Source organism: Triplophysa rosa, linkage group LG12 (genome assembly GCF_024868665.1).
Source record: "Triplophysa rosa linkage group LG12, Trosa_1v2, whole genome shotgun sequence".
Classification (NCBI taxonomy): domain Eukaryota; kingdom Metazoa; phylum Chordata; class Actinopteri; order Cypriniformes; family Nemacheilidae; genus Triplophysa; species Triplophysa rosa.
Window position 1 is genome coordinate 7,996,093 of NC_079901.1, and position 22,763 is coordinate 8,018,855.

The following is a 22,763-nucleotide window of genomic DNA, read 5'->3' on the forward strand; positions in this document are numbered from 1 at the left end:
GGTATTGTTTTTATGAGAAAAATGTGCTATAAAATACTATAAAATGTTTATATATTTTAGTACCACTACTGTTAAAGGTGGGGTGGTTGATATGGAAAGGTGCTAATTTTAGCCTGCTAGCACTGAAATTATAATCCCACCCTCTATGCGATTCGCCGTCCAAAGCCACGCCTCCTCCAAACACTTGAATGTATTTCGTAAATCCATGTAACGAATTACAAACTAAATCCATTAAATTCTTCTCGAGGCATGTACATACAGTACCTGTCCAAAAGAAAGAGCAACCATGGTATCGTCTTTCAGACCCTTTGCCTGCCGGAGCTGTCTGCATCGTGTAAAAACTGAACCAATGTTAATTCGAGTTTTCCTCTTTCATGATCCAGACGTTTTTTTGTCCCTGCTTTTTCAAAAACTGACTTTCGTTTTGTAGATTTACTTGTTGTTGGTTCCGCAGGAATGTTTAATTGTTGCTGATTGTCCGCCATTCTCCCTACACTGATGTGGCGCTGATGACGTATGATGTCTGCGTGAACAGGGTGCGCATTGGTATGCAAATTACATTGGCTGAAAATGTACACATGACCAGTCACAGCGTTCGGCCAGAACGTTTTGATTGGGCGAACGTTTTTTGGTCCTACGTCTTTCACAGACAATATATACTTCAGTATTATTTGACCACTATACTTCTTGATTGCTATCAGGATGTAAAGAGATTTCCAACCAACATGACAAAAAAAATTCTGGACAGGATCACCCACCCTGCCTTTAATTTAATACTTTTCAAATAGATGAACAGAAACTGCAATGAAAGTAATAAAAAATAAGATATTGTGAAAAGATATGAATATAATGTTGTACAGTAAAAATATCAATAAAATTTGATTTACCAAAAATACTATTTGTTATTTTTACCCTACCTCTTGATATTGTAATATGATGTCAAATAATATAATGTAAACAATATTATGATTAGTATTACGAATAATCAATAATATAAAAATAAATAATATAAATAATTTAATTTCTAACATGTGCAATTTTGTGTACATATGTATATTTAATGTTTCTGTGCATTGGAAATGTAAATATATAAAGCTATTTTAGGAATAACCTATTTGAATCTTGAATCATATTTGCAATCCACCCGCTATACTTAAAGGGCCATTAAAAAGCAAGCTACATGCATCCGCTGCGCACATGTGAAGGCAGTTTCTCACTCGCAGTCAGCTGCTCTGGTGTGTGGGTGTGTAAACATGAGGGGTGGCATAAACAGTTGTTAAAGAAACCCAGTCAAACTCTACCACACCCCCATTGTCGCACCCTCTCCACCCCATGCCTGGGACAGGACACCCTCTGAGTGATAGATTATCGCCCTCCATGATGTCCTGCTTTCCCCTCATTCCACCCCCCAAGCCTCTCCAGTGACCTTTACTTCCCTAATGAGGAGAAAGCGTGAGGTGTTAACTTATCAAACATGAATTGAACTAAGACCTTATCCAGAATACAAAAGGACAGGGCAAACAAGCTTGTGTAGTCACAATGAAAGTTCAATTGTCAGGGATGATTTCCATGCTATTGTTCACATTATTTACCTGAAAAGCAAATCGTACTAAAATGCACGAATGAGATCGTACGAATTCATGCGAATGAGCCAAGATTAGCCACATCGCCACATTGCCGTGAGATTGCGTTAGCCAATAATATATGTTGGAGCATTTGTTATTGTGATTTGAATGGATGGTTTAGACGATTGGCTTGATATTATTGGCTAACATTTAGTTTCTTCGCCCACATGTCGTTGATGACATCAGCAGAAAAAACGTTGTTTCAAAATTAAAGAAAGACACTTGCACTTTGGTGAAAGAATGCAAAAACAAAATTGTACTTTTTAAGAACTTCTTGCAACAATAATTTACATAACAAAATGCGCCAGTTCTCCCCAAACATATCTGGATTTATCAAAAATAAACTTCCCTTACATTTGTGAACACCATAAAGACTGTGTATATGCATAACATGTTTTTATGCATTATGAGGCCTCAGGAACATTTATTTCGACAGCAAATAGGCTCAATTTGTATGATACATTTCAACGATTTCTTTGTATCTTATTGTACAAGTAATCCCAACAAATTGTAAAAGCAGAAGTGTGGTGAGAAATAATGATGTTGTATTGAATCAGCTCCCGAGTACAAGATAGCAACAGTATGTTTCATTAAAAGACCCTCCAGACTGTTTGCTGTCAGTAAAGCACATAATGAGAAACTGTTGAAATCTGAATAACAAAGCAAGCTGCTGGCTTGTCTGATAAGAATGCTTGACTACTCTACGGCTACTGACTGTGTGCACGTGTATGCGCTTGTGTGTGTGTGTTGTCACTGGCAGGCACGTGCAGTGGGGGGTGCTTTGGGGGCTTGAGCCCAGGCCCTTTTTCTTCCTCGAGAGAAGGTGCCCTTTTTCTGGGATTTTTTTATTAATGGATATATGTATGTGCGTATGTGTTTCTATTTGCGCACGGCTTTCCCTGGCAAACCATTAGAAACTGTCTGGTCAGGTTGGGAAATGTTGAGAGTTCCGATGCCTTTCTCCCATCCGCGTCTCCACGCAGGCGCGCAGCCGCACATAGCGGGCACGCGCAGCACAGCAGTGCGTGTAGCACGTTTGGCACATCAGGCAGAGAGCCGCAGAAATGAAGCCCTCCCTCCTTTCCAGTAGCGTTTGTCTTGGTGTGGAGGTGAGTGGTGATGAACAGACTAGCTACATGTGCTTTCGAATTCACACCTAATTATCCAAAACACAAACTGCAAATATTGTTTTGCTAACAACCATCACTTATGAGCTAATGAGTAAGCTAATAGCTAAAGTTTCGCTAAGGCTGAGGCAGTATATCATTGGCATACATGCTAACTTGATGGAGAAACGACAACTGAACACAGTCAAATTAATAACGTCATCAGAATCACCTCATTTATATGTAAACCAGGCATTAATTAAAATGTGCTAACTTGCATATATTTGTCAGGCAATTCAGATGAACAGGATAAACAAAATAACTAAAGCATACCACCAGTTATTAGTTAATATGACTTACATCAAGAGTCTTTTCCCTTGAAATGTTGTTTACATATGCAGATATATATGCCGCTTGTTTTGGATAATTTAGAAGAAATCTACAGAAGCAAACAGACGAGGGTATAGAAGGCTTAAAACAAACAACTTTATGTGTATTTTGGAAATGTCCTTTCCATTAGAGCAAAAGAAGACATGAAAGCAAAATAGACCAACATCTCAAAGTGTCCTGCCTTAAACAATAACTTGATAAGTTTGATGTCAGACTCCTCATCTAATAACTATCCATTTTATATGTTGTGTATGCGCTGATAGATCTAAACTGCCCTCCCTCAAATGTGAAACAAAGTTCTTGTCACCATTAGTGTGTGTGTGTGCGTGGTACAGTAAGTGTAATTATAGCAACAATAATAGTATTAATAATAATTAGTTAAGCAGCTGTATTTTTGTATTTTGTCAATCATTTTTTGCAGTGTGTTTTAATTATTTTTGCAGGTTTTTTACCTGTAAAATAACAAATTAGCACCAACTGCCTTTTTCAGTTTAATGTGAAGGTCATTGTTTTAATTATTTTGGTGTTATTTGGACCCCAACAGTTTATTGGCGTGTGCAAAATAAACAAATTATTAGTGAAAATATGTCATTTTCCTTTGTGCAGTCATTTATCCTAAATATATACTTGAAACTTGAGCATAGAAAACATACACAATGTGGCTTAATTGCATGTTGTTGCAAGACCATTATTGGAAAATGAAACAATTGGGTGAGTGTGAGGGATTTCAAAAAATAGTTAATATATTTAACATTTTGTTTGGAAAAAATTCAAACCAATATGAGAAGTGCCCTTTTTTCCACTTGAGCCCATGCCCCTCAAAATGTCTGTGCACGTCCCTCGTCACCGGTCAGCGAGGAGTCAAGCTCCCCAGACGCCCGCATTCCTACACTCCCCATCTTTTGTCATGCAACGACAGTGATTTGGAAGGTGACACCCTCCCCCCGTCTTTCTCCCAAGTATGTGCGGGTCATCTCTCAAGAAAAGAGGAGGAACAGATGAGAGGCCCATCCTCTAGGGTAAGGCCAAAGGCGGTCAGTAAATCAGGTGTGGAGCAGAACCTCTGAAGGTTTTTCCCGTCATGGCAGCAATAAAGCAGGCTTAAAAGCAATTACAATACACTTTAGAGCGTAAAACAGAGATTTAAAGTAGGACAGCGAAAGAAAGAGCCTGCCTTTGATCCGAATGCGAAACGCAAACCTGCCGTGGCATGCTAGCAGAGGTGGAGGCAAAGAGAGGGAGGAGTTTCATCCCCTTCAGACGCACACGAAGCAGTTCGCAGACAGGTAGGACGATTCAAATTTTGCCACTGGTGACTCATATCATCCCGAATCTCTGCATGTCAGGCGCTGTAATTTCATTCAGCTGTCATACCGTCTTGAGAAAAAGAGAGAGAAAGAGAGAGAGAGGTAGCGCCTTGGCGCTGAGCAGAGGTGAAGATAAGTGTGTTCTTTCAGTTCTGTGAATGCAGGCTTTGTGACCGTGGCTCTTTTTTCTTCCTCTGTGTTTCTCGCTGCTGATATGACTCGGGCTACTTTTGTAGAGCGAGGTATTGTCCCATTTTTGCTTTTGTTCTCCACTTAGTTGCAGAGGCTTTTGTTGCAGAGAACTTTACAGGGAATTTCTAAAGGGGTGTGTTTGTTGTCTAATGGGTGTGTGGTGTTTGCTGAGGTGGGGGGGGGGTGGTTATAGTCACCAAAGGTTAACTAAATCTTATAAACCGACCTTTTAGAATGACCTCAAAGATAAAAAATGATACAAAAAAATAAAAATCTTGTTTTCTATAGCTTATTCTGTAGTGAGTGGAAAGCAACTTCTTAAAGGGATAGCTCTCCCAAGAATGAAAATTCTGTCATCATTTACTCAACCGCTTGTCATTTCAAACCTGTGTGACTTTTTTTCTTGTGCAGAACACAAAAGAAGATATTTTTAAGAATGTTTGTAAACATAAAAGGTTGATCCCCATTGACTTGCATTGGTTTTGTGTTCATACAATAGAAGTGTTTTGTGACCGACAATATTCGGTTGCCAACACTCTTCAAAGTATCTTCTTTTGCGTTAGAGGCTTACAATGTCAAGAGGGTTAGTAAACGATGACAGAATTTTTGTTTCAGGTGAACAACCCTTTTAAAGTTGTCGCTGTCCTTCTGAAACCTTGGAAGACCACATTTTGTCCACTATTTTACAGGGAATTGAAAAAACACTGTACTTTTTAAATGATTGAACACCGTGTTGTCACAGTTGACAAGTATAGTTTAATACTTTTTGTTTATCTCCGAATCCTGGGGGTAAACATAAAGGGTGATTATAACCCTTAGTCACCCCCAAAAAATGAGGAAATATGGAGATACAAGGTTTCAGAAGGACAGCAGCGATGTGAGGGTTATGGTTGTGGAGCATCGGGATTGACAATATCATTAGCTCGGTATAAAAACAAAGTCAAAGGAACGTCCCCATTATGGAAAAAAACAAGTGTGTGTAATGGCTCTAGGAGGAATGCAGGCTATTCTTTTAAGCACACATCCTGTGTAGTCATATGAATGGTTAGCTTTAAAACAAAGGCTTAATGATTTACATTTTAATTATCATTAGCTCAGTAGACGTTTGTCATGTGACTTTTACTAGAGCATTCAGGTGAACCTGGACTCCCTGGAAGTTCACAACAGAGATTGTAATATAACAAAGACAAGATACATTCTGCAGAAACTGTCTCCGTAGCTCCTTATCACTGCAGATTCACTTTGACACATCTGGAACAAGTCAGAGGCAACTTAGTTAACCTAGTTTTGTGTAAAATTCCTCTGAAGGCTTTTCTTTTGGAATGTAGATTCTGGTTTGGATCGATACAGTATGAACACAGATAAACCTCTGATGTCTTGTTTTTTTCTTTGGGCCGTGTGCTCGTGAAAATGAGATGATCAGTCTTCTCTCTCTGCTCCATGATGTTGCTTCCATGTAGAACTTGTTTTCGCAAATCAAAGTATAAACTCTGCTGTACACGTTTATTAATATTCAGTATAGAGATAAAGATGTAAGAAACCCACAATGCTGATTAAATCACAAGACACGGGATGCACAGAAGTATAAATGTATACAGTAGTTGCACCAAACAGAATTGCAAAAACAATCTCATGGGAATTTGTAACTATTTTAAGAGGTGGCTTATGTCACGTTACACGGGGAAGAACCCAATTGCAGGCAGCGATTTCAGGGGTTAACAGAAACACCACCATGAATACACACGCACATAGCCACAGAAGCACAACGAACGAGCACAAGACAATAGACACAAGGGCTTTTTAAAGGGGAATACAAACGAGGGATGATAACACAGGGAGGGTGACGGGCAGGTGACAAGGATAAAACACTAAGGGGAAGCTAACGAGGGAACGAGAGGGCGGGGCTTAAAGACGCCACACCTGAGAGAGAGTATATGGAAGGCCTACAGGGCCAAAACGCCTCTCTCCACATAAAACAAGGGATCCTGCCGTGATTCTGCCACAAGATCAAGAAAGACATGACAAGATGAGGCAGAATCACGACAGGCTCATTTGTATGAATTCATAAGATGTCATTCGTTCGTTTTAGTCAAATCAGCTTTCGCCCCAGTTATGTTAAGTTTAGCGGTGGGGTTTTATTCTTGTTTTATTGTAATAATTGTTAGTCTGTTTAAGGTTCATCATACACATTTATACAAAGTTTCCACCTTTTTGTTTTCCTGTGACATCAGGTTCGTTTTTGCATATCCATTATATTGTATTTTTCATTACGTTTGAAAACAAGGTGACAAGCCATGTATTCCCAGATATCTTTGGTGGTCTCCGGGATTCTTTTTTGATTTTTCAGAACAGCTGAATCATTTATACAGTAGCGGTTGTCTTATGGGTAGGGATTCTCTGTCTCCTTTTTGCTTCTTCTCTGTGTCTCTGACGCACACCCAGACATGTGATTGAGGCTCTGTGGGTTTTTCGGCGAGCCATAAGACATTGGGAGATAGAAGCTGATTTGGTTTCGTTGCTTGGAAGAGAGAAAGATTAGCCAGGTTTAGACCTCAAAGGGACAACTAAAGCATGTGGGGAGATATGCGGTGTATAGAGAAGGATTGAGTGGTTTTGAAGATTAGCCCCCCAATGCAAAAAGCGCCAGACTCGGGGACAGTCTCTATGAATGATATCCCATGATCCCTTGCTGCAAAGCCACTGGTAAGAAGGTCTTAATGGCTGTCAGTTATCCTCGGGTGGCTTAAAGAAGGAAGGAGACATTTCAAACCTGGTTCTGTGCAGTTCACCCACCATCACATGTATTTTTTTTTTGGTTTCCATTAAAATACCGTTACGAACCATTAGCTTTTTCCATTAAAACCATTAAAACAATGTTGTAGTGTGTTTCAGACATTATTTCAATAGGATTATTCTGCCATATAACATCCCACCAATAGAATCCATCACATACCAGCACAGCATTATAGTTTCCATTAAAACCAATACAATTCTTATTAGAACCATTAAATGTTCTGTTATTTTTTACAGCAGGGACAATACGTGTACGTATAATTAGCATTTCTTTTGACTTTCCCATTTTGGATGAAAACTCCACTGAGTTTACCGCAGTGCATTCTGGGATTGGCCTGTCTATTAAGGGTACACGCTGTGCTGCCTATTATTCGGGCACATTTTGCTGTCTATGGTGTCTTGCAAAAATGCTGCAGAGGTATTTAAAGCACCCAAAAATGAAATTTAATCCATAATTTACCCTCATGCCATCCATGTGTATATGACTTTCTTTCATCAGCCGGACACAATTTGAGTAATTTTGAAAGATGCCCTGGCCCTTCCCAGGTTGGTAATGAAGAGTGGCACATTTTTAAAGTGGTTTAATAAATGTCTTCAGAAGCAAAACAAAAAAGTAATTATTCATATTTTGAGCGCATTTAGCTGCACGCATGATGGTAGCATGCCGGCTTCACGTATATCAGAGATGTTTCAGATTCTGAAACACATGAGAACCAATGAGATTCGTCCTTGACATGTGAAGACGTTCTGCCGCCATTATATGTATATGTTTTTCACCATCTTTACGTGTTCAACGTCTAACGCAATCTGTCCTGGCTAAATACGCTCAAAATCGTAATGTCGTGTGTGTGGAGACAGACTTGAAGTTTTTGTTGCAGATTTTGTTCATGATTATATTCCCCATTTAAAAGGGCAACACTAGTGTCCTTCTGTCCCCACAGAGATTTTAATTCCATTTTAATGACGTTATCATAGTGTGACTGACAGATGCAGTGGAACTCTGGGTTACCCATCTGCCCTGCTCGGCACCAATGAAACATAACCAACCCAGAGATTAAAATGTTAAATAGTACGCACTTTTATCTGAAGTGACTTCCACTGTTCAGCTTCTCGAGCACAATGGCGAGAGTTCATGCTCTCATGGAAAGTTTTCAAAGAAATCTTTGTACAAATGGCTGTCTGTGTGCATAAAAGGCTCAGATAGGAGAATGTATTTTTACATCCACAAAATGCTGCAATTTTCCGGAACATACAGTACGTGTGTGCATTTCGCCATGAATAAGTTTGAAAGTGTGTATACGGAGGTATGTGAGCTATTACAAGTCTGCTTGTGTCCTTTCATGCATTCATGGAACTTTGATATAGGTTGATAAGTGGACTTTCAGATAAGAGGGCGTCCGCACTGTTTATTCATCCCGATCAATAGCGGAGTGCACTAAAAGGGGCTCACTGGTTTAATGTGTATGGCCCTACTGCAGATGAGATGAGTATGTAGGGCTATAAAATCCACTGGGGGCTGAGTGTTGTGTATAGTATTTCAACCCCCTCCGCTCACGCCAGCACAGTAATTTCTGTTTTACTAGCGCACCTGTCCCTGAAGAGCAGGACTGCGGGGTCTTGTTGCTTGTTCGACAAAAGATCCTTATGAAAGCTGCCCAGATAGCCTGCCTCGACCCCTTTCACTCTCTCACTTGCTTTGTTCCCTCATCACTTTCACTCTCTGGCTCGCTCCGGTTTAATGGATGCTTTGGGTGGAGGCCTATCACCTTTTAAAAGCCCTGCATCATAAAGTTTCTCCACAAAGTGACCTATTAAAAGGCACCTTAAACAAAAGCCGTAAACTGCGCGCATTTCCCGTTTGGAAAAGTCGTCCGGGCGAGCGCAGATTCGGCTGATGCGGCAGTGCAGCGTTCGAGCTGAGAGATTTGCCAATTCAAACGAAAGCAAGAGCGGGCAGGTTTTGTAATATAAGACACAAAGGTGGAAAAGCGAGAGCAAAAGCCCAATGTGACCTCATCTCCAAAGCATTCGAGCCTTTCTATTTCCACATGCAGTAGAGACGAGCCCCGAGGTGATGCTGTCTCATCCGTTCTCTCGCTCTCTGTTCAGAGAATATTAATAGGCAGGAGATGAGAGATGTGAAGCAGAGAGATTTATGTGCCGATGATCAGACCTCTAGCCATGAGAGAATCAGGTGACTGCTTACCTGCGCCAATACAAACAGAGGGGACGTGCTCCCGCCGGCTCTTCAAACCAGGTGCGACGTCTATTGGATTTCGGTTAAGAATCATTTACTGCCAAAAAGAGAAACGAGAGAGGGTTCGTGAAATTGTTTAAAGCCTTGAAATACCTGGGAATTTTATTAAGTAATTCACACAACATTAGCGTTACCAAGAGGGATCGCAAAAATAATGAATTTTAAATCCAGTTTTCAGAATAATTCCCTGTATGCTATTGGTGATACTAGACAGGTAGTCCTGCCCTCAATTTATGCTATTGGACGGTTAAACAAACAATATTTTGAGCCGCAGTGTTTATAGTTTTTGGGAAAATCAACATACAGTAGTGGCCATAAGTGATGTGAGCCATAACTGTACAATAAAAAACCTGTTGAATTATACAGACAATATGATTGTCAGTCATATTCCATCAGCTTGCCTTATGTTAAGCGATAACTATTGGTTGTGATTCTGTTGCTTTAATGAGGGTGGGAAGGTGTAATTGGCCAGAGGGCTTCTCTGAGGACGCCGGGTGTTGGCCGCAGTTGAAAGACATCCTCTAACTGCCAGGGGGCACGATGTGAAAACCTGACCATTTACAATTCTGACCAGCTGACCTTTAATGCTGGACGTGCACCACCAGGAGGCCTGTGATGTCTGAGAGTCCAGGAGAGGAGGAGGGAAAGCGAGGCAGAAAGATTTCAATGCAATTAGGTGTGCGGTCAGAGACATCTATCGGATCGAATCTTCAGGCGCTTGACGCGGATGAAGCTAGAAAGAGCAGAAAATCGGTCTGTTTTTGCAGAATGCAGCTGCGGTGCGCGCCTGCGTGAAATAATTCAGATTTAACGGTTGCATTTGACCAGTTCATGCATTCTGTGGGAATCAAACCTGTGAGCTACAGTTTGAGATCAAATCTCAAGTAAAAACTACTAGAACAACTTCTATGTGCATTTGTGTTATATGCTTAATATTAGTCCACTGTCACTGTGTTTCCCCAATCTTAAAATCTCAGTATTTATTTAAAAACAAGTTAAAAACGTTTTATAAATATTTCTTACATTTTCTTTGGTTTGGCTGGTTAGCTCTGGCGAGAGGTGCCGGAACTATACGAGATGGACCCAGAAAGCAGGTTTTTACATATTTTGCAAGCGACATAAAAACTGCATTTATTTATTACATTATAGTAGACGGTGTTGATGCCATTTCAGCTCCAGGTTGATCAGTCACATTACATTTACGTCTCAGGGGATTGGTTAAAAAGCCACGAGCAAAACAACGCACGCGTATTTCTTTTAAACAAATACACCCGGAAACAACGAGTGTCAGTTTATTGACCCATAGAGATTTGATGGATGATGATGTAGACAGCAAAAGAATGAAGGAGCCGTGTTGCATCATGGGTCGATAATGAGTGACTGAGTAATTCTGTTATCTACGACCGAGTCAGTCAGCAGATTTTTTCCGGTTAACCTCTTTGTATCTCTGTCATTGTAGGTTTTGTCTGTGTAATGAAGAGAATTTTGGTGAGGATGATGCTGTCGAGACTGCACTGCAGAAATATCCTCCTCTTCTGTGGCTTAATTGCTTGAGGTTACATTTCATAAGACCAATTAATGAAGGTCAGCTATTTGTCTCCAGACATGTGCTGTGTTTAGAGGGACGGAGGCATATAAACTGCGTTGTAACTTGTGGTGTCTGACTTAGAACGTGTAGAGTCACATACTGTGCACTTTTATATTTTTGCTTTTTCCCCAACAACCACACATACTTGGCATCCCTGAAGTTTGAGGTGTTTTTTTGCAGCTGTGGCGATTGTGTCTGGTAACAAGCAGTGGAGTGCTCAGAAAGGCCTTGAGTGTGTAAGAGAGCCACTCTTGAGCCCACATACAAGACAACAAACAAACAAACAAAGGCAAAGTCAGACGATGAAGGACATCATTTATCAAACAGAGATCCAGAGGTGGCCACATAGGGACAATACAGCTAAAAAAGACAAACAAAAACTGGAAAATATAAATAATCTACCACAGTCACACTAGCCACTATAGGCAAAAATATTTAATACCGTACAGACTATACAGGCCAAATAAAGGGGGTTAGATGAATTAAAAATGTGTTATTATTTATTTGTTGTCATTATTTATTATTTACTTCTACTACGTCGATCTGAATGCTAATTTTAAATATGCACAAGTGTAAATTATTCCATTTACCTTCCATTTATTCATTTGGCAGATGCTTTTATCCAAAGCGACTTACAAGTAGGATATATATATACATATAAACATTTTGTCAACACAGCTAAACAGTACCGTTAGTTAGGGCTGTGCCGATAAACGATATCATATCGAATCGCGATAGAATGTATTTCAAAAATGATGATAAGCTATTGGCATTTTGACTCGATATGGATTAATCTTACAGTCTAACAGAACGCAGAAATAAACAGTCAGTCAGCGTGCAGCTTTTAGCATGCGCGTCAAAGTACAAAGTCCATTTCATACTGCACTTGGCAAAGAAAACTCAACATGAGGAGGAAAACATGACTGGATGCGGAAACAAAGGTGAAACTTACCTCGAGTTGTCATCACGCGGTTTATCAAGTGTCTTATTTTTTTTCGCAATCGCCGGTTAAACAAAACAAACTTGAGGCGCAATTGCAAGCGAGTTACTTCGAAACTCGAGCACAAACGTTTTTATATCCATCCTTAACATATCTGCTAACATGAGCTGGTGCTTATGAAACAAACCAGCGCTGCCCTGCACAGATCAGAGATGTAATGAAGCGAGTTTGTGTGCACATTAAAATATTAAACATTGTATGTAAGATGCTTGCATGATTAAAGAAATGTACTACAGTTTATGTGAGATGTCTTTAAGGTTCACTGAATGCATTGAATGAATCCCACTACTCGAGCAAGACATTATTGCAGCGTTATGTATGTGCGCAGGTGCTGAGCCAATAGCGTTCGAATGTAAGCAGTAACGGAGCCCTTTCATTGGTTGAATGTACTGAATGAACACTCCCTTTACTTACGAGTCAATTGAGTCAAAATGAGACTGAATGAACTGGTACATGTTGTTTATGGCCTAATATCCTCTGTGTTGCAACAGTGCATTAATTTAATTGAATTTTAACTGGTTAAAGGTTAGCTTTTGTTAATAAACTGTATTTAAAATAATCTATTAAATATATATCGAAATAAATATCGTTATCGATCAATATAGAAAAAAACTATCGAGTTTTTCTTTTTTGCCATATCGCCCAGCCCTACCGTTAGTTTAGATAATTATTTTGTAATGAGAAAAAAAATCAATTATTAGATACGTTTATGCTGTGGATGAAGGTTTGCCTAATAGGTCAAGATTATACATACATTTGAAGTTTTTTTTTTACAGAAAATCGACAAGCTCATGTTGTTAGAACCACATAAGACCGAATAACCAATTACAGAAATGTCATTTTTAGTCAAGTATTTTTAAAACAATGAGACTGGGGTCTCATTACAGGATTTTGATCATCAAAGTCATAGCCAACAAATACAAAAATAGATCATGTGTTTAATATCACTGTAAATGATAGATTATACGATAGATTTTGAGATACATAACTCGTATTTTCATTTATAATATTGAAATGAATAATTGTAATATAATTATTAATTATACTGTAGTGATGATATTTTTGCACCAGCAGCTGACTTACCTTAATCAATATTAAAGCTATCAAGGTTATATTTTCATAGAAAAGGCATTATGTAGAATGAATTTATGTAAAAAAGGAGTAAATCATAAAAAAGGACTTCAGGTAGGTTTTCACAGGTGGAGTCACGTATTCTGCAGTGTTCTCTACTAGTGATTAAATGGGCAATGTGTATTTTTATAATGGGCAATATTAAAAGTTTTGAAATTAGAATCACAAAAAACATCAAATCAGCGGAAACCAGCACAGTCTCTGTGTATGCAAAGCACTTATTAAAGCAAAAATAAAAGCAACCACAGGGCCTCAAAACCTCCTCTCAAATCCCAGGGGCGAAGGTAATAATCTCAAAAACGTCACACTCTTGCCTAAGCGTCTCTCATTTAGCTTTTTTTCCTCGCCAGCATCCAATCTTGTTTCCTGCAGGCGTGTCTAATTATACGTAAGCGTGATTAATTAAGCTCATAATAAAACAAAGACGATTTTGTCTCTTTTACGCCCGCTCTCTCTTTCTCTCTCTCTCTCTTTTTGGGTGTTGTTAATCTGTGTCTGTTGTGGTGATGAAGAGCCTCCCACTGCTTGCTCTTTAATTAAGAGCGCTGTAAACAACAATGGCTGTCGTGTAGCCGACGTCGCGTGAGGCCAGACGTGAACCTGTGGGGTAAAGTTACTTGGCTTGTATGCGCAATGCGTATCATGCAGGAAAGTTGAGGCCGGGTTTAGTTTGATAATACATTATTTCCCCCAGGAGGCGTCTAATGCTCTTAATGCAGACACTATATTGCACAAACAGGGGAAACAACATTGGATCAATTATTTATTACTGTACCGATATCTGCATTGTCCTGTCATACAGATGCTTTTATTGGCTGTTGCAAATGCGTGTGTTTAGAAACCTGGTACCTCTGAGGTTTCAGTATTACTAGGCCCATTTGGAATGTGCCAAGCTTTTTAGTAATATTTGGCTCTTACTTTTTGTTAAATTTGTTAAAGAGACCTATACACTGTTATATTTTTTTTAAAGAGGAATTATCAACACAGTCTCGCCGGAATTTGGTGGTGGCTAATTCATATATATACATATATAATATTTTATCTGTACATTTTAATACAATTGAATAAAAAATATCAGATAACAGAAAATGACACGTCTCTTTAATTCCAGAAGAGAGGATGCTGCAGAAGACCAGTATCAGAGTGACCCCAACCTGATCGCTCCCCCCTTTCCCCGCCCAGTCCTCCACAATCCCATGATGCTCTGCCCGTGCCGAGGGAAGCTGAAGCTGCTGGTGGTTTCTCTGAGTTTCATCATCCTCTTCACCTGGGTCTACCTGCTCGTGGGGAACTCAGAAAGTGAGTGTCGATGGGCTTACCGTCAGATCTTTAGATCTTCTATGAGATGCACGCCGGTCTGTTTTAGTTTTCTGATGTAAAATCTGGACAGACAAAGAGTTTTCCCTTTAAGCTCAGATGACATGGGTGTGGAGACTCTGGGGACATGTGTTAAAATCATCCTCTGATGGTTCAGTCATGCACACAATAACAGTGCTGATACCAACTGATCTGCAGTCAGGTCTAAGCAAGCTAATGGGTATAGAAGCTCGTTCTATCTCTCATATGTTCTGTGCTGCTTCTCTATCTCTATCGTATTCCCGCATACACACACATGCAACATATACATATACAGCACATAGATTATCACAGCATAAACATCAGAATTCATGAAACTAGAGTTTAATGGAAGACTTAAAAAATAGAAACTCGAAAGTGTGAAATGATTCACTTGGAAAGAGCGTTTCTAACTGCTTGGTTTTGTGATTGGCAAAAAAATGGCAAGCTGTTCCTTTTGTTGTGTTTTCAATGCCTGGGCTGTTAAAAAGACAGGTGTGATTTCTCACAACATCTGTTTCAGGGATATCTGTCAGGTTGTGAGGTCAATTTATGTGTGGCATTAAAACAAATGCTCGAAGCATCTTTAACTAACTTCAATTTATGCCTCAAGGGTCTTTATAGGAAACAAATGGGGTGTAATGTTGTTTTCCATTGTTAATAAAGTCAAAATGACCAAGTAGAACCTGATGCAAATCTTTACCACTCCAATTTGATCCTTTTTTACTACCCCGTCTTGTTTGTGCGTGTATGTTTCAACGTATGCTAAACACCTCGCTGCATTTATCACTCCCTTAGTCCTATTAAAACAGTCTTTCCGTCTTCGTGTAGTGAACGAAGGCAATTTCAGACAGATTGTTTGGAGCTTTGCTTAATCAGGTTGAATAATCTTCACCTATTTCAATGAGCCCAAAGCTGAACAATACATCAAATGCATCCGATAAATTCAACGGCTGTTACTTTGTTCTTCCCGATCGCACCCAATTTTCTGCCGCTCTAATCATTGCAGCCGACATCACCGTGTATATTGAGATGTCTTAACCTACTGTCTCTCTACAAATTCACGCCGTGCTCCCTCTTCCCCTACCTCTCATCCATCTATCTCTGGGGTGCAATCTGTCAAAACCACTCAAATGAAATGAAATGTGTTGTGCATCAGATGGGCGCTCCCTGTTCCTCTCGGCATGCCTGGTGGAATCCACGGAAGCTCGGCTGCTGGAACGGGACGTCCTGGCATCACGGGTTCGAGAGGTGGAGGAGGAGAACCGGCAGATCCGGCTACAGCTGAGCCAATCGCAGGGCCTGGCTGCCCAGCCTGCCGAGGGTAACTATGGCAACCAGCAGTGGGTGGCGTCGGCAGATACCGGTCCGGAGGATGTGGAGAACACGGCCGAGGAACGGGCCAATCACAGCGAGTGCTCTCGCTCGCCTACCGCCGAGAAGTGTGAGGTGAGATGGCACATTAGCTTCTGTCAGGAAATATAAATCTGTTTAGAAGCTGTTAGACGTTATGAAGACGGTAAATGAGACCCCGTCATGTGTCTGTAGAACAATGTTTAACCTGAAACTCTGTTCACACACAGTTGATTCACGTGGCATGTGTGTGTGCGGGTCACAACGCCAGTCGAGATGTCGTCACTCTGGTCAAATCCATCCTGTTCCACAGGTGAGAGCCTATAAATTGATAGCTTTATGCTTTATATACAGCAGTGGCCAAACGTTATGTCCAATGTTGGAAAATTCTAATATTATATTATTATTAAAGGTGTATTAAAGAGTTTGTATTCACGTTGCATAGTTGTACTTGAAGTATAAACTGAAGATTAGCTTTGAGAAGAATTTAAAGAGGGTGCACAAAGCTTATTCAATCAGGAGAATGACTACAAAATATTACTACATAAAAGGATCAACAGATATTAATAACAGATAAAACTGTAGGTTTTATTTCCTGTCAGCTTTTTTCTATGCATTGTTTCGGTATATTTGAATGAATGCCATATTTCCTGATATGCTGTTGTTTGCCTTAGTACAAAAAAAGGTCAAATAAATACATTTAAAGTTTAGTGTCTTCACCATTTTATGGAAAATAACTAAAAGCAAATATTGTAAAAAAAATGTTATAATGGAACTACTGTATATTTATGAAGAATTCATTCAAAGAATGAATATTTCGATTTTTCTGTTTAGATTTTATGCCCCTTATTATATGACTGTACAAGTATAACCTGAAATTGTAAATCAGAAATTTGAAAATACTTTTAAATGTTCTGAAGTTTGAACTTGAATTTAGCTTTTGAAATGTTTTGAAAGTCGTAAATCCAGCCAACACCAATACATTAAGAGATATTTTCATCATTACTACATATTTAAAATGTCTGGTTTACTTCTCTGGTGTGAACACAACATTGTGATTAATATTTTGGTCAATAGCATAAATTCTATAACGATTTCTCTTCTTCCAGGAGAAACCCCCTGCACTTTCATTTCATCACCGACACGGTGGCCAATCAGATCCTCAGCACTCTGTTCCAGTCGTGGATGGTGCCGTCCGTACAAGTCAGCTTCTATGACGCAGATGAACTCAAAGTAAGTACCTGCCTCTTAAAGGTACAGTGTTTGAAATTTAGCGGCATCTAGCGGTGAGGTTGCGAATTGCAACCAGCGGCACACTCCACTCATCCCCCTCCCATTCAAAGCACTACGGTGGCTGACACAGGGCTAAGAAATCGTCACGTTTTCACTTCTTTGTCGAAGGAGTTAACGTTTTTATGAACGGAGCTCTGTAGAGCAGTTTGTCCGTTTAGGGCTACTGTAGAAACAACATGGCGAACTACATGCAAGGGGACCCGCGGTGTATGTAGATAGAAATAGCTCCTTCTAATGTAATAAAAACATAACGCTTCATTGTGTAAGACACCCCCGAACACATAGTTATGTATATTATATTGCATTTCTGTCAATAGATCTCCAAAAAACTACACACAGCACCTTTAATGGGAAAACATAAGCAGATGCAGTTTTGAAATGACACAGGCTGCGATGCCGGATGCAAACCTCTCCGAGCACCAATAAAGGCATAGATGTGCGGATGGGTCGTAATGAAGGGGCAAAGGTCCCTTCAGGACAGCACTGTGTATCCGTGACAGTGAAGACATCGAGGTTGTTTACACTCCGGTAACCTCAAGAGATTTTGCTCTCTGAAAGCTCCTCTACGCTCCAAAGGAAACACAGAATTATTCATTTTCTGGTCACACATTTAAAGTGACAGTGCGCCTGTTTTTGTAAAACTTGTCGTGTGAGAGCTGGCTTCGCCGCGGCGTTGAATTATTCACTGTCTGTTTGTGGATTTTTTCTATGCAGCGCACGGCTGGCTGAAAGAGCGACGTGACATCAAAGAGCGCGCCTCACACGCATTCGAGGAGACATCGTTCGAGTTCTCCCGAACTCAAGGACGCTCGCGTGAATGCGTACGCCCACTCGCGTGCACAATAACAGAGATATGTTCGATCTCGTCCTGTTCGGCTCTCTCGTGAACCCCCCCACCGCTTCGAGTTCATCTCTGATTGTCAGCTGTTTGGCTCGGAGCCTTCTCTAATCATGCAGATTTTACATCCTGCGTCTCTCCGCTGTGTACAGAGACCTCTTTGCTCTCCTGAGTATATGAAAGCTAAGCTGCAGGAAATCCAGCCTTTTTCAATCAAGCCCTCACTCGCAGATTATTATTAAACCTGAGTTCAGGTCATTAAGGCTGTATGCTGAAAAGATAAGACACACAATAAGAACTGTGAAGGGTTATATATTGGGAGCAGATGATTATACAACCACAGAATACAGAAGCAAACAGGGAACACGCAGTGAGTGTTTCGGGTTATGTGAATAGATGTCTCAGAGATGATTCTGTATACAGGGTAACAGTAAGGTTACTGTAGGGAAATTGATTTTGAGCACTGGTTATTGTTAACCTTCTAGATATACGTAACGTGTGCTCCGAGGTTGTTAGAGGATGATTTATGCTTCTGTAAAAGCTGAACAAGTCAATATGATATCATCTTTTGAACACTTTTTTTGTTTAAAAATCAGGTCATTTATTGGACGAATTATTGGTGAAGAGCTACACAAAACCTTTTACATAAACTCCCTAGCTTTATGTCATTGTGAACGATGCGGTTGCGTCAGTCTCTTGAAAACATGATTATGCGCTTAAGGACCAACGGAAGTGCCTTGAAATCTGCAGCTTTGTTCGATGCATAAAACAGGAAATTAGGGTTTTAAAGATAGCCTTTTAAAATAGCCAGTACGGACGCTTGATTCTCCAAATTCTAGAGAGCTTTTGATTGGTCAGAAAAATGAAATGAGAAGCTGAAGTGCAGAATGATGTCATCAGTGGTTGTCATAGTGTATTATTACCTGTCACTACACTGCGTTCCAAATTATTATGCAAATGATATCTTTCTCTGGTTTTCCTAATTTGTCGATGCAAATGACAGTCAGTATAATTTTCAAGTAATCAACAGTTAGGGTACATTGGAATTTTATTTAAACAAACCTCCCACTGACAACAGTATTTATTTAAAAAATGAAAAACTCAAAATGCACTGTTCCAAATTATTATGCACAACAGAGTTTGAAAACATTTCATAGGTTGTAAAAAACTGAAAATGGTCATTTGTTGAATTTGCAGCATTAGGAGGTCATATTTACTGAAATCAAAAGCTATTTCAATCAAAAACATCCTAACAGGGCAAGTTACATGTTAACATAGGACCCCTTCTTTGATATCACCTTCACAATTCTTGCATCCATTGAACTTGTGAGTTTTTGGATAGTTTCTGATTGAATTTCTTTGCAGGATGTCAGAATAGCCTCCCAGAGCTGCTGTTTTGATGCTAACTGCCTCCCACCATCATAGATCTTTCGCTTGAGGATGCTCCAAAGGTTCTCAATAGGGTTGAGGTCAGGGGAGGATGGTGGCCACACCATGAGTTTCTCTCCTTTTATGCCCATAGCAGCCAATGACACAGAGGTATTCTTTGCAGCATGAGATGGTGCATTGTCATGCATGAAGATGATTTTGCTACGGAAGGCATGGTTCTTCTTTTTGTACCATGGAAGAAAGTGCTCAGTCAGAAACTCTACATACCTTGCAGAGTTCATTTTCATACCTTCAGGGACCCTAAAGGGGCCCACCAGCTGTCTCCCCATGATTCCAGCCCAAAACATGACTCCGCCACCTCCTTGCTGACGTCGCAGCCTTGTTGGGACATGGTGGCCATCCACCAACCATCCACTACTCCATCCATCTGGACCATCCAGGGTTGCACGGCACTCATCAGTAAACAAGACTGTTTGAAAATTAGTCTTCATGTATGTGTGGGCCCACTGCAACCGTTTCTGCTTGTGAGCATTGGTTAGGGGTGGCCGAATAGTAGGTTTATGCACAACTGCAAGCATCTGGAGGATCCTACACCTTGAGGTTTTCGGGACTCCCGAGGCACCAGCAGCTTCAAATACCTGTTTGCTGCTTTGCAATGGCATTTTTGCAGCTGCTCTCTTAATCCGATGAATTTGTCTGGAAGAAACCTTCCTCATTCTGCCTTTATCTGCACGAACCCTTCTGTGCTCTGAATCAGCCACAAATCTCTTCACAGTACGATGATCTCGCTTAAGTTTTCGTGAAATATCTAATGTTTTCATACCTTGTCCAAGACATTGCACTATTTGACGCTTTTCGGCAGCAGACAGATCCTTTTTCTTTCCCATATTGCTTGAAACCTGTGGCCTGCTTAATAATGTGGAACGTCCTTCTTAAGTAGTTTTCCTTTAATTGGGCTCACCTGGCAAACTACTTATCACAGGTGTCTGAGATTGATTTCAGTGATCCAAAGAGCACTGAGACACAATACCATCCATAAGTTTAATTGAACAATATAAAATTAAATGTTTACGACACTTAAATCCAATTTGCATAATAATTTGGAACGCAGTGTATGGTGCAAGGTGACGTTACGTGCTAATTAGCATGTTCATGATGTTATCGTGCCGTACTTGCGCTTACTCTCTAAACTTACTGTTTTTAAAGCAACACTGGAACATTTGCTCACAGGTTCCCCCATGTGGTTGATAAGTGCAATTGTCTGTTACTAGTGTTGTAAATAATGTTGCTCTGTAAGCTTCCCTGTGTGCAGTGCAATTCACATGAATTTGTTTACTAAGCCGATGGAACAGAAACCATGGAACGAATGCAGAAACGTCATTTGGAAATGGGCGATGTGCGGGGCTGTGTGTACCGACCCGAACACAGAACTTCCAGAGTGTGGTTGTAGTCGCTATGAGGCTGCTCAGGTAGCAGCGGCAGTAGAATTCGTCTAGTTAAGAGTTGTTCTACCACTGAAATAATTTTAGAGACATTATTTTAAGGTCGAAAAACTACAAAGGGTTGCTTTAATACAAATCAATGCCCAAGAAGCCGTTGTAGTTCACATTTTTACATAAAGTCGTTCACATTTAATTTTTCAATTTTTTTTAATACTTTGTTGCTGTTAATTAAATGCCGTGATGCATCTTAGCTGCTAGAATAATGGCTTACAACTGTTTATTGAAGAAATTTGAAGAAAAATAAATGTGTTCGGATGGTCGCCAAAAAATGGACAGACTGTGCAGTGCTCTGTTACTAGTTTTTAAGAAATTTCTCTCTTTGTCTTTCTTCTGTGTGATGAAGTCGGAGGTGTCATGGATACCAAACAAACACTATTCAGGAATTTATGGCCTGATGAAGCTCACCCTCACCAAAGCTCTGCCATCCAACCTTTCAAAGGTGATCGTCCTCGATACGGACATCACCTTCGCCACCGACATCGCCGAGCTGTGGGCCATCTTCCGCAAGTTCACAGGTGGTTACCCATTCCCTCCTGAATCACCTGGAGAATGACAGATGTTCAGTGATGTTGATGTAACGCTGATGTTGTGATTGCAGAGAAACAGGTGATTGGTCTGGTGGAGAATCAGAGTGATTGGTACCTCGGTAATCTGTGGAAAAATCATAAACCCTGGCCAGCCCTTGGACGGGGGTTTAATACAGGTGAGGTTACATTTGAGTCTGTGGCTCATAACTACTTCTGCTACAAAACACAAAGGTTACATTTATTTACTACTAGGGCTGTCAAACGATTAATCGCATCCACCAGACTAAAAGTTTGTGTTTACATAATATATGTATGTGTACTGTGCATATTATTTTGTATTTATAAACACGTACACATACATGCATATATTTAAGAAAAATATAAAATAAAAATTTATAAACATTTATATGTCATTTAAATGATTGGAAAATATAAATAAATACATGTAAATATTTGCTTAATATATATACATGTTTGTGTATGTTTTTGTGTTTATCAATACAAAAATAATATGCACATGACACAGACATACAGTATATTGTGTAAACACAAACTTTTATTCTGGATGCGATTAATCACGATTAATCGTTAGACAGCCCTATTAACTACATAAACAATTGTCGTGTAAATGATGTTTATCCTTATCCATTTAATGTAGTCTTGGTTGTTTTTACCTGAATAAATCTTTACCAAAACCGTTTCTGCCAGGTGACCAAGAGAAACAAATTGGTAATAGTACAGTATATGAGCATTATAATATGGTTTGTTGCATTGAATCATTTGCATCATAACAGACCCGCAACCCAATTATAAGTCACAGCCACTGAGCTTATTCATGGTATGTAAATATATACAGAATGCCGTTGCATCAGACTAAACAGGTGTTTTGTTTTCGGCCGTCAGGTGTGATTTTACTGTACCTTGAGAAACTGCGCAGGATTGGCTGGGAACAGATGTGGAGACTGACGGCGGAGCGAGAGCTAATGAGCATGCTGTCAACATCTCTGGCAGACCAGGTCCCTATCCTTCATCAACAATATATGACAAGACACTTTTAAAAAGAGTTTTATTTCTTAGCCAGTGTGAGATGTGATGAACAGTGATAAAATCTGACTGAACAATAGCTGAAGAATGTTG

General features: G+C 39.9%; 1 protein-coding gene across 13 annotated transcripts in view; it reads left to right on the forward strand.

Annotated features, from left to right (window-relative positions):
* large2 (LARGE xylosyl- and glucuronyltransferase 2) overlaps nucleotides 1–22,763 on the forward strand; it is a 136,088-nt gene that overhangs the window by 108,411 nt on the left and 4,914 nt on the right. For 8 of the 13 annotated variants that reach the window (XM_057347778.1, XM_057347777.1, XM_057347774.1 and 5 more), the window contains 7 exons: nucleotides 14,501–14,688; nucleotides 15,884–16,173; nucleotides 16,308–16,390; nucleotides 17,187–17,310; nucleotides 21,443–21,614; nucleotides 21,698–21,802; nucleotides 22,530–22,642. In XM_057347778.1, the coding sequence (XP_057203761.1) occupies nucleotides 14,586–14,688; nucleotides 15,884–16,173; nucleotides 16,308–16,390; nucleotides 17,187–17,310; nucleotides 21,443–21,614; nucleotides 21,698–21,802; nucleotides 22,530–22,642 (990 nt within the window). In that variant the 5' untranslated portion in view covers nucleotides 14,501–14,585. Of the gene's footprint in view, nucleotides 1–4,195; nucleotides 4,408–4,441; nucleotides 4,555–4,593; nucleotides 4,671–14,500; nucleotides 14,689–15,883; nucleotides 16,174–16,307; nucleotides 16,391–17,186; nucleotides 17,311–21,442; nucleotides 21,615–21,697; nucleotides 21,803–22,529; nucleotides 22,643–22,763 lie in introns of those variants that run through there. The other 5 variants (XM_057347780.1, XM_057347783.1, XM_057347772.1 and 2 more) reach the window with 4 other exon arrangements.